The 11,793-nt window shown below is 44.7% G+C and overlaps 1 protein-coding gene across 1 annotated transcript in view; it reads left to right on the forward strand.

Annotated features, from left to right (window-relative positions):
• ATP9A (ATPase, class II, type 9A) overlaps positions 1–11,793 on the forward strand; it is a 174,603-nt gene that overhangs the window by 34,402 nt on the left and 128,408 nt on the right. Inside the window, exon 4 of the mRNA XM_011951371.1 lies at positions 3,318–3,426. Coding sequence (XP_011806761.1) covers positions 3,318–3,426 — 109 coding nt within the window. The remainder of the gene's footprint in view (positions 1–3,317; positions 3,427–11,793) is intronic.

Consider the following 11,793-nt stretch of genomic DNA (forward strand, 5'->3'; position numbering starts at 1 on the left):
CCCGGCTAATGTTTTGTATTTTTAGTAGAGACAGGGTTTCACCACGTTAGCCAGGATGGTCTTGATCTCCTGACCTTGTGATCTACCCGCCTCGGCCTCCCACAGTGCTGGGATTACAGGCGTGAGCCACCGTGCCCGGTCAATAATTTTTTTCTTGGTACTAATATGTTAGGGGCGAAGTAACTCAGGAGAGCAGAAATAATCTATAACATTATATGATGACCAAATAAATGTAGGGTATTTTTGTTATTGAGATATCATCTATATGCCGTAAAATATACAGATCTTCAGTTTTCAATTCATTGAGTTTTGACATTTGTCAGCCCCCACATCAATACCACCTCAATCAAGATATGGAACATTTCCATCACCCCAGGAAGTTCCCCAGTGCCTGTTCCTATCACCCCACCCACCCCCACCACCCCAGGCAACTGCTTTTCTGATTTCTATCTCCCATAGATTAGCTTTGCTTGAGTAAATTTATTTTTGATGTACAACTTTACAAAAGAGGCTCTCACTTTCAGAGTTGCTTGTCTATGAGTTGTCACTGCCTGTGATTCTTCACCAGCTCAGACAGCTGTCTCCTTCAACCGTCCCCCTTCCCCCACCCACTAAAGCTTCTTTCTAAATATCTGTGAATGGATATTAAGGACCTTCTAAATTGGATGGTTGGAATTTATTCCTGGACTAAATTTGCATCTCTTTGTAAAGCAATTTCTAATCTAAGGCATGGCGTGGCCCCTAGGATTAATGAGAACTATGTGTGTATGTGTGGGGGGAGACATGATAATTTAGGAGGTGGTGTTTATTTGCAGCAGGGAGGTTAGTGAGCAGCTCCTGTCCTTGTATGAGCACACACTTTCCATGAACATCAGTGGGATTTACCCAGGCCCACGCAGAGAGAAATAGAAACTAGAACATTCGAAAAAACAAACAACAACAAAAACTTGGGTTTTGGCACAGAACAACAAAATAGCGGCATGGTGGAGGGGGCTGCTCTGCACGCCGGGTCTGTGTTCCTGGTAGAACAGGTTTTCTCTCACTCACTATGTGGTCTGGTTATGCTTTGATTCTGAAATGTACCAGTTTCTTTTGGCTGCAGTGTGTACTTTACATCTGATTGGAAACAGGAGTAATCCTTTGATTGTAAAGATGTATGGGCGTTGGGAGGAGTTTCACAAAGCAGCACATCTCTGGATAGATTTACATAAGAGATTTAAAGTCCTTTGAATCGAAGTTAATGTATTTCACAGCATAAACAGTATGAAAGTGAAATTCTCCAAGAACCACAACTGCTAACCCTTGGGTGGTTATGCTGACTGTATTTAAAAAATAACTGTCAGGGCAAGCTTTAAAGGGGGATAGGGGGAGGAGTGACAAGGAAAATGAATGACTGTAAGCACCTAAGTAAAATGAATGACTGATTTTGGCTTTATCGATTACAAGAGGAAATAAATCTAGATTGGAAGTGGATTCTGCTATGGGTGACTCCCTCCATCCAACCAGATTTTATGAGTTGGGGTTCCCAACTCAGGGGAAGGTTATGGAAGTTTTAAATTTTTATTAGTTTCTACTTATGCAATTAATACTTTAATATAGTTTCCTTATAAAAACTTAAAACAGCTGGGTACGGTGGCTGATGCCTATAATCCCAGCATTTTGGGGGACTGAGGTGGGTGAATTGTGTGAGCTCAGGAATTCAAGATCAGCCTGGGCAACATGGCAAAAACCCATCTCTGCTGGGCATAGTGGCTCACACCTGTAATCCCAGCACTTTGGGAGACCGAGGCGGGTGGATCACCTGAGGTTGGGAGACCAGCCTGGCCAACATGGTGAAACCCTGTCTCTAGTAAAAATACAAAAATTAGCCAGGCGTGGTGGTGGGCATCTATAATACCAGCTACTGGGGAGACTGAGGCAAGAGAATCGCTTGAGCCTGGTAGGCAGAGGTTGCAGTGAGCCGAGATGGCACCACTGCACTCCATCCTGGGCAACAGAGTGAGACTCTGTAACAACAACAACAAACCATCTCTACTAAAAATACAGAAATAAGCCAGGCATGGTGGCACACGCCTGTGGTCCCAGCTACTCCGGAGGCTGAGGCAGGAGGATCTCTTGAGCCTGGGAGGTGGAGATTGCAGTGAGCCAGGGTCATACTACTGCACTCCAGCCTGGGTGACAGAGCGAGACCCTATCTCAAAATAAACAGACAAAAAAACCCTGTAATCCGAGCACTTTGGGAGGCTGAGGTGGGCAGATCACAAGGTCAAGAGATAGAGACCATCCTGGCTAATATGGTGAAACTCCGTGTCTACTAAAAATACAAAAATTAGCTGGGTGTGGTGTTGTGCGCTTGTAGTCCCAGCTACTCGAGAGGCTGAGGCAGGAGAACCCGGGAGGCGGAGGATGCTGTGAGCCGAGATGGAGCCACTGCACTCCAGCCTAGTGAGAGAGCGAGACTCCAACAAACAAAACAAAAAACTTAAAACATTAGAGATCGACTGAAGCTCCTTTCAGTCCCTCCCTATCCTGATCCTAGTCTCCTTCCCGGCAGAGAAATCTAACCTGTAGTTAAGGAAATTGGAAAACATTTAAGTGTGTAAAATCTTTGCTGCTGTTTATATGGATGGGGTTGCAGTGTATGTCCTGAAAGATTGTTTTTTTTCTGCTGGGCTCTGTGAATGCAATGGATGTATCTTATTCTTTTTAACTGTTGCCTGGTGGTCCCTCCTGAGGGCTCCATCCACCTAAGTTTCTCTAGATACAGTGGCAGTAAAGATTAAGATTTCCTACGTTTCGGTTCCCATTTATCACTTAGCAGCTTTATCTCTTTGGGCAAGATTACTCAGCCTCTCTGTGCCTCAGTTTCGTCCTCTGCACGGGGAGCTCAGTTATAGGAGCATCTCTCAGGGTTGTTGTGAGGATGAAGTGCACTCACAATAGTGCCCTGCACATGGTGGGTGAGGGGCAGTGTTAATGGTCACCATCGCTTGCTTGTGGAGGGACAGTTTGAGTGTTCCTGTGTGTGTCACCCTCACCCTGAGGTGGTGAATATGGACGTCCTTGTGCGTGTGTGGCAGTGAGTGTTTCTCTAAGGTAGTGTTTCTCCAGGGTGTGTGTGGGAGTGCGTGTTCCCTAAGACAGATTCAGAGAGGGGGGCTTGCAGCGGCGTGTACATTTGGAATAACTCACAGGTCCTGCCCCCCTGCCCTCCCAAGTGGCCTCTCGCCTTTTCTGACCCTGGCACCAGGAGGGGACGGTTGGCTGCAGCAGTTCTCACCACTTGTAGCAAGGCTCACTGTCGTCTCTCTCTGCAGGGCTTCGTCCTGGCCGTCACTGTCATCCGCGAGGCGGTGGAGGAGATCCGATGCTACGTGCGGGACAAGGAAGTCAACTCCCAGGTCTACAGCCGGCTCACAGCACGAGGTCAGCCTTCTGGCTCCTGGCCACGGGGTTGCAGCTCAATCACAGGCCGCTGACAGTCAGGGGAGAAGAGTTCAAGGCCCGGGCCGCGGGTGTGGGAATGCCACGTGGCGGAACAGTCACTTGGTTACTCCAGCACCAGGGAGGCCTCCATCTGCCCTGGATGACAGGTTGACGGGATCCCACCAGGCCCCGGCGGCGTCCACAGGCCTCTTGGTGTTGGTCTTGTCAAATAACTTGTGTGTCATCAACCTGGAATTACATTCTGTGCGGGGTCATCCCGGCTGGCTAATCCCTTTCCCTTTTCTGCTTCCTGGCTGAAGGAGGGCGCCCCTGCTGTTCACATGAGAGTCTGCAAACCGTTTTCAAAGATACTCTTTCGGCAATGATTACTTTAACATCAAACTGTTGCTACTTTAGTTTTTAGAAAGGCAACAGACTTAGGTAAATACTGCATCCATGAAGATTTCTTTGAAGGCATTTTATAAATCCTGGAAATTGAGGCCTGGAGAGCATGGAGTCTGATCCAAAAATAAATGACCAGTTTTGTATGTCAGAGTTATATGTTTTGGGCTCAAAAACAAAAAATTGAAATTTTGGCCCAGTACGGTGGCTCATGCCTGTAATCCCGCACTTTGGGAGGCTGAGGCAGGTGGATCACCTGAGGTCAGGAGTTCAAGACTAACTTGGCCAACATGGTGGAAACCCTGTCTCTACTACACATGCAAAAATTAGCCGGACATGGTGGCATTCATCTGTAATCCCAGCTACTCCAGAGGCTGAGGCAGGAGAATCACTTGAACCTGGGAGGCGGAGGTTGCAGTGAGCCGAGATCACGCCATTGCACTCCAGCCTGGGTGACAAGAGGGAAACTCCATCTCAAAAAAAAAAAAAAAATTGAAATTGAAATTTTAATAACATTTCCCAGGGATATGAAAATCCTTTCATCATTGACCCCCTCTTGCAAGATATGTGCATTTTAAATGCTGGAACTTAAAAACTCACTCACACGGTGGAAGAGCCACAAAGCAACCCAGCCAGTGTTGACTTCTGTTTCTAATTACAATAGATTTACTGTAAGGTTGCATTCAGAAATGAGAGAATGTTACCTAAAGTGTACTAATCTGGCTAAGGAACGTCTATTCGATTGTCCCCTAAGATTACTGATCCCATTCGAGGATTAATGCTGTTTAAAGAGGTGGAGGGGAATAAAGGCTATGCGTTGCCTTCAGGAAATTGAGAATTTGGAAAGAGATAAGATGGTTAGATGCCAAGGGACTTAGCACCTGAGCCAGGGTCTGAACTGCTGTTGACTGCTTTATGTTTCCAAGGAAGCAGTCCATCCATGGTTTCTTCGGAGTTTTCAGTAGAATTTTCCTTTTGGGAAAAATGTCAGAGGTGTATGTTGTGAGCTAAAAAAAATGCAGATTTTAATTATTTTTCCCAAGGGTATGAAAATATTTTGTTCTAGTATATTTGAATACACTGTCATGGTTGGTGGTCTCTGTGCAGGTCTCTGGGAGAAGGAGGAATTTCGAGTTGGTAAAGAAATGCTTTATTCATGCTAAACTACTGTATTTAGAACATGTTGCTACCAAAAGAAAAAGAATCAGTGTAATCTTTGCAGAGGCAGGTGGCTTGGGCTTTCCGCGTGAGTAGTCAGAAGACCCTTCTCGAGGGCTTTTTTTGTGTGTGGTTCGTGTATATTAAATCCTCCCTTAATAACATATTCTTACTATAACATTTAAAACGCTTGGCAACCAACAAAAGCCCCATCGGAGAGAGTGCGGTGGATCTCTTTAGAGCTCAAGAGAAGGGGCCTTCGGATTCCATTCATTCATCCATCCAGGATTCGACCCTCCTTTGGTTCTTTTCATATTGCAATTGCTTTTCCCGTGAATGATTTTTCTGCCCTCTGCTGCACACGCCTTCCCAGCTCTTGCTTTAACTTCACTCAGCTCTTGAAAAGGTCCTAAGGAGAATTGGCAGATGGCTCTAGCATTAAAACCTTGTCTTCCTTTGTGGGTCTCCCTTTGTGGCCCGTGGTGTCCATTGTCATGCCAATGCCACTGTAGGGAAAACAGAGCACAGTTCTGAATATTAACCCAGACCCTGGCGCTGCAATTTGTTGTGAAAGCCCAACAAAACACTGAAGAAACTGTCAGCTTGGAAAGTGATCTAGGCGTTTAGTTATTTGATACACTTTGCGGGGAGGGCCAGGGTAGCAAACCTAAGCTGGGAGATTGCAGGGAAGAGGGAGAAAAAGAAGCCTTTTTTGACTTTCCTGTCAAATTCCCTCATAATATTTCCTTGAGCATAGCTTAACCATCTTCACTTAGTAAGTTCCAAAGCAAAGTGAAATAAGTATGTATATGTATATTCATGATGGACTGTTTTCTTTCTATCACATGAAGTCTTCTTTTTTTTTTTAAGACGGAGTTTCACTCTTGTTGCCTAAGCTGGAGTACAGTGGCACGATATTGGCTCACTGCAACCTCCGCCTTCCGGCTTTAAGCGATTCTCCTGCCTCAGCCTCCTCAGTAGCTGGGATTACAGGCACCTGCCGCCGCACCCGGCTAATTTTTTTGGATTTTTAGTAGAGACGGGGTTTCACCATGTTGGCCAGACTGGTCTCGAACTCCTGACCTCAGGTGATCCACCTGCCTCAGCCTCCCAAAGTAGTGGGATTACAGGCATGAGCCACCACGCCCGGCCTCACATGAAACCTTAAAATGTACTTTTCTTTTCTTTTTTTTTTTTTTTGAGATGGAGTCTCGCTCTGTCGCCCAGGCTGGAGTGCAGTGGCTGGATCTCAGCTCACTGCAAGCTCCGCCTCCCGGGTTTACGCCATTCTCTCGCCTCAGCCTCCCGAGTAGCTGGGACTACAGGCGCCTGCCACCTCGCCCGGCTAATTTTTTGTATTTTTTAGTAGAGACGGGGTTTCACTGTGTTAGCCAGGATGGTCTCGATCTCCTGACCTCGTGATCCATCCGTCTCGGCCTCCCAAAGTGCTGGGATTACAGGCTTGAGCCACCGCGCCCGGCCAAAATGTACTTTTCAACAGTATTTTGCGGGATGAAAATGTCCAGGAGTCAGAATGCCTTGATCACTAGACTATAGGCCATGGTGTTTACCTACTTGCTACATCCTTTTGAGATGAATAGTAATAGCAGTACTTTTATCATTATAGTTAAATTTTAAAATTTGTTTTTGCAATAATTCCTAACTAGCAAAAAATTTGCAAGAATTGTATGGAGAATTCCAGTATGCCCTTAACCCAGATTCATGAAATGTGACATTTCACCACGTTGTTTATTTATTTATTTAGAGTCAGGGTCTCACTGTGTCATCCGGGCTGGAGTGCAGTGGTGGGATCTGGACTCTGCAACCTCCGCCTTCCAGGTTCAAGCAGTCTTCTCACTTCAGCCTCCGAGTAGTTGGGACTACAGGTGCACACCACCACGCCCTGCTAAATTTCTATTTTTCACTTTTAGGGATGGGCTTCCCATGTTGCCCAGGATGCACAGTTGCGTTTTTTCTTCCCCCTAAACCTCCTCACGCAGGCTGGAGTGCAGTGGTACCATTTCGGTTTACTGCGAGCTCCCTCTCTCGGGTTCACGCCATTCTCCTGCCTCAGCCTCCCAGGTAGCTGGGATTACAGGTGTGCACCACCATGCCCTGCTAATTTTTGTATTTTCAGTAGAGACGGGGTTTCACCATGTTAGCCAGGCTGGTCTTGAACTCCTGACCTCAGGCAGTCTGCCCACTTCAGCCTCCCAAAGTGTTGGGATTACAGGTGTGAGCCACTGCACCCAGCCACAGTTGCTTTTTAATACTTTCTTTCCCCTCATGTATATATACATATAGGTATATCTGGGGTCATTGGAGACAAGTTGCAGACATCATTCCCTTTTGTGCCTAAATACTTAAATGCTTAATTCCTTAAAGGACATTTCTCTTATATAACATAGTTATGTACAATTACCAAAATAAAAAAAATTGAACATCAGTATATTGCTATTAATTTACAATCCTTTTAAAAATTTTGCCATTTGTCCCTAAAATGTTTTTTGATAGCATTATTTTTCTTAGTTCAGGAATAGACTGGGTTCATCAGTTATATTTAGTTATCCTCTCTCCTTGGTCTCCTTTAACCTGGCAGAGTTCCTTGGTTTTCTTTATCTTTCATGATCTTGACATTTTGAAGAGAATAGGCTGGTTTCAAGCCAGTTACTTTGTATTCTGTCCCTCCATTTGTATTTGTTGGATGTGGCCTCAAAACTAGATTTATTTTTTATTTATTTGTTTGTTTATTTATTGAGATTGAGTCTTGCTCTGCCGCCCAGGCTAGAGTGCAATAGCGTGATCTCAGCTCACTGCAACCTCCACCTCCTGGATTCAAGCAGTTCTCCTTGCCTCAGCCACCCAAGTAGCTGGGATTATGGGTGTGTGCCACCATGCCTGGCTAATTTTTGTATTTTTAATAGAGACGAGGTTTCGCCATATTGGCCAGGCTGGTCAAGTGACCCGCCTACCTCGACCTCCCAAAGGTCTGGGATTACAGGTGTGAGCCATGATGCCTGGCCAGTAATTTTATTTTAAACAGCTGAATTAAAATCCCCATTAATATAAACTCATTATTGGGAGGAAAAAATGGATAGCAGGTTTTTTATTGCTGTTGCTTTGTTTTAGTTGTTTTCAACATTTTAGATCATCTTATTTCAATCAAGGTTTATCTTTTTTTTTTTTTTTTTTAATTGTAGAGATGGGGTTTCGCCATGTCGTCCGGGCTGGTTTCGAACTCCTGAGCTCAAGTGATCCACCTGCCTCACCCTCCCAAAGTGCTGGGATTACAGGTGTGAGCCACTGTGCCCAGTCAAGGTGTATCTCGAACATCAATTGGATTAATTTTCGATACAACTGCCATGGCTTAATAAGATGTATTTGAAGTACTTTGATAATCAAATTAGCTATCCACATGGAAATGACCTTTTAGTCATTATTTTAGGAAATATTTGGTTGGGCACAGTGGCTCATGCCTGTAATCCCAGCATTTTAGGAGGTTGGGGTAGGAGGATTGCTTGAGGCCAGGAGTTGAACACTGCAGTGAGCCATGATCACATTGCTGTACTCTAGACTGGGGGACAGAGCCAGACTCCATCTCTAAAATACACACTACACACACACACACACACACACACACACAAGGCTTCATCATGTACCAAGTCTGTGCTAGGTTTTTGCATCACAGAGATGACCATGAGAGCCTGGGGTCCCAGGAAGTCATAATCCAGTGAGGTATTCAGGCCTGTAAACAGATAATTACAACAAGTGGCATGGGTGTGGTGGTCCTCATAAGGAATGTCCCCTTTCTGGCCACTGCATTCTCGGTTCTGAGCATCGTTCCCAGGAGTTGAAAGTAGTGGTTCCAAGCTTGCTCTGCCAGGGTTCAGGAGTCCTGCTTCCACCTGGGTAGATCCTTTATGTTCTCAGTAAATGAATCTAAATCAGGGAACATAATGGCACCTACCTTAGAGGGTTGCTGTAAGTGAAGCTCCTGCATGGGAAGAGCTCAGCATTGTGCCTTGGGACTTGGCATGGTGGAGAGAGGCCAGTGTGGATGGTATTGCAGCAGGCGTTTCTTAAGTGTCAGTGGATAGATTAATGGAGATATGAGCCAGGGGTGATGGAGTCCATCAGAGGATCTGGTGATGTCTTTCCAGAAGAGGTGACTTTCATCTTGAGTCTTAGAGGAGGGAAGAGAGCAGGACTGGCTACATGATTTGTGGGACCCAATGTGCATGAACATGTAGGACCCTTATTCGGAAATTATTAAGAATCTCAAGATGGCAACAGCAGGGCATTAAAGCAAGTACGGGACCCTCCTGAACATGGAACTCAGGCCAGGACCCAGATGGCATGCCATGGTCAAGAGTTCTCCAGAAAGAGCATCGAGTCGAATGCAAGGCTGCAGCCTGTGACAGCTGGGGTGGCAGGCTACAGAACGCAGGTTCCAACACCAGCTTGCTGTTCCCAATTAGGCTATGTTTCCTGAGCCTCTCCCTCCTGGGAGAACAGAAGAAAAGACCACACAGGCCAGTAATAACCTGAGGCGCTGGAAGGGTTGATTCTGTGTTTCAAGAATTCATATACAGTACAGGCATGCTGTAGGAAAAAGGTGGCACTGAGCTGTTTGAAAAACTGCTGTTCAAATTAGGAAGCAGGAGAAAAAATGAAGAAAGGCTACCTGCCATCAGCTACCCAGGTGCTAGATAAGGTTTAATCTGTAGTTTCTTGTTCTTTGTTTTTGAGATGGGGTCTCACTCTGTTACCCAGGCTGGAGTGCACTGGCACAGTCACAGGTCACTGCAGTCTCTAATGCCCAGGCTTAAGTGATTCTCCCACCTCAGCCTCCCAAGTAACTGGGACCATAGTTGCAGGTCACTACACCTGGCTAACTTTTTAATTCTTTGTAGAGATGAAGTTGCCCAGGCTGGTCTCAAATGCTCCTCCTGCCTTGGCTTCCCAAAGTGTAAGGATTACAGGCATGAGCCATCGTGCCCAGCCTAGTCTGTATTCTTCTAGATAGCCCTGTGAAGGTAGCTTTTATGAGTATGGATGTAGGGAAGGAAAAAATTTCTTTCTCTCACTCATTGCTAGGTTCATGGCTGAGGCCCCTATAACAAAAGAGAGGAAAAGCATCCTGTCTGGGATGATGAGCTAGCAAAGGGCAGAGCTGGGATGTGAACGCAGGCTTGTTTGCATGTAAAACCTTAGCCTTTAAATCAAGGTACCTACTGTGTGCCAGAAGCTGAGCTCAGCACTTTTGCATATAATATCTCAACAGTTGCGATAGCATTCAGCCTTAATACATGTGCTACGGAGGTGCTTTTAAGATTTGAGTCATTTTAAAACACATCTCTGAGTCCAAAGAAACATATCAATCTAGCCTCTTCATTGTCAGATGGACAAACTGGTGAAAACCACATAGGGTAGTGCTTTTGGATAAACAAGCATCCTTTTCCTCCTACTTAAAATTCACATTTAAACATCAGAGACTTAAGAGCATTTCTTAGACCTTTATGAATTTTTATGGTTTTGATTATAGAGCTGTCTTCCTAAATTAATAGCATTCAGTGGCACTGGAAATAAAGCCAGAAAGGAGAGAATCTTGGAGATGTAGCAGATCCAGCAAAACTTAGTTTTCTTACTCAGGAGAATTGGGTTGGATTGGAAAAAAATAATTAGTGAAGGAATTATTTCTCTTTGTACTTGCCTTCCCCAAACCAAAAGTTTAATGGGGATGGGGGGTTGCCTTGATTATCACAGGTGGTGAGGGAAATGGGATTTGCATTTTCACAAGATGAATTCCATGGGTGTTCATACCAGGAATGCTTTCCCAGACTAACTTCTGATCAAGGGCTAAATGAAGCAGGCAGACAATTAGCCTTGAAAGAAGTGCAAACAGAGGCATACTTAACACAATTGCTGATGCTTCTTTCCTGCTGGGGACATCTGGGCAGGCTGACCATAAGTCATAAGCCAAAGGTCTATGCTCTTTTGCGTATCTTCAGTTTTCTCCTACATATGTGGTATAAAAAATCGACCTGATATCTTTCCTTTTTCACTTCTTTCTAGATAGTTCAGCGATGCCCTCTGCTCACTCTTTCTCATTTACAGAATCACTTGTAACCTCAAGGATCTCACATCCATTTGAGGATATATTTTTTCAGTGTAGCACAAAATCCATGTACCATTATCTAGGATTGCAATTAATGTGACTTAAATTTCAAGACCTAAGAATGCACGTTTTTCTTTTTTGGAGTTGTATGTCATTGGGGTTAATCAGAAGGTATAATAATGTAGGAAAGGTGCATTAATTAAGGGGGGAGTTGTTTAGCTAATAATTAACTAAATTGAAACTCTATATTCCTAAATACAAGTACTACTTATGTTTCAAAGTATAAACTCTGTCCAGACATGGGAGAACATTAAGATATGCATTACGATTTTTTTTAAAGAAGAGAATTGTATTGATAGACTTTTCAATGTTACTGCAGCAAAACTGCTGCAAAGATCCTTCACTAAGGACCTCAAAGACAATTCAGTGAACAAAGAACTCCCTTCCCAAATTTCCCTTGTCTAAGATTCAGAGCATCAGCAGCTATTGATTTATAACAGATTTTGGTGAATACTTTTTCATACTGCCTGGTGCAGATATAAAGTGTTTTTTTTTTTTGAGATGGAGTTTCGCTCTTGTTGCCCAGGCTAGAGTGTAATGGTGCGATCTCAGCTGACTGCAACCTCCGCCTCCCAGGTTCAAGCGATTCTCCTGCCTCAGCCTCCCGAGTAGCTGGGATTACAGGCATG

The sequence above is a fragment of the Colobus angolensis genome, unplaced genomic scaffold (genome assembly GCF_000951035.1).
Source record: "Colobus angolensis palliatus isolate OR3802 unplaced genomic scaffold, Cang.pa_1.0 Scaffold319, whole genome shotgun sequence".
Classification (NCBI taxonomy): Eukaryota; Metazoa; Chordata; class Mammalia; order Primates; family Cercopithecidae; genus Colobus; species Colobus angolensis.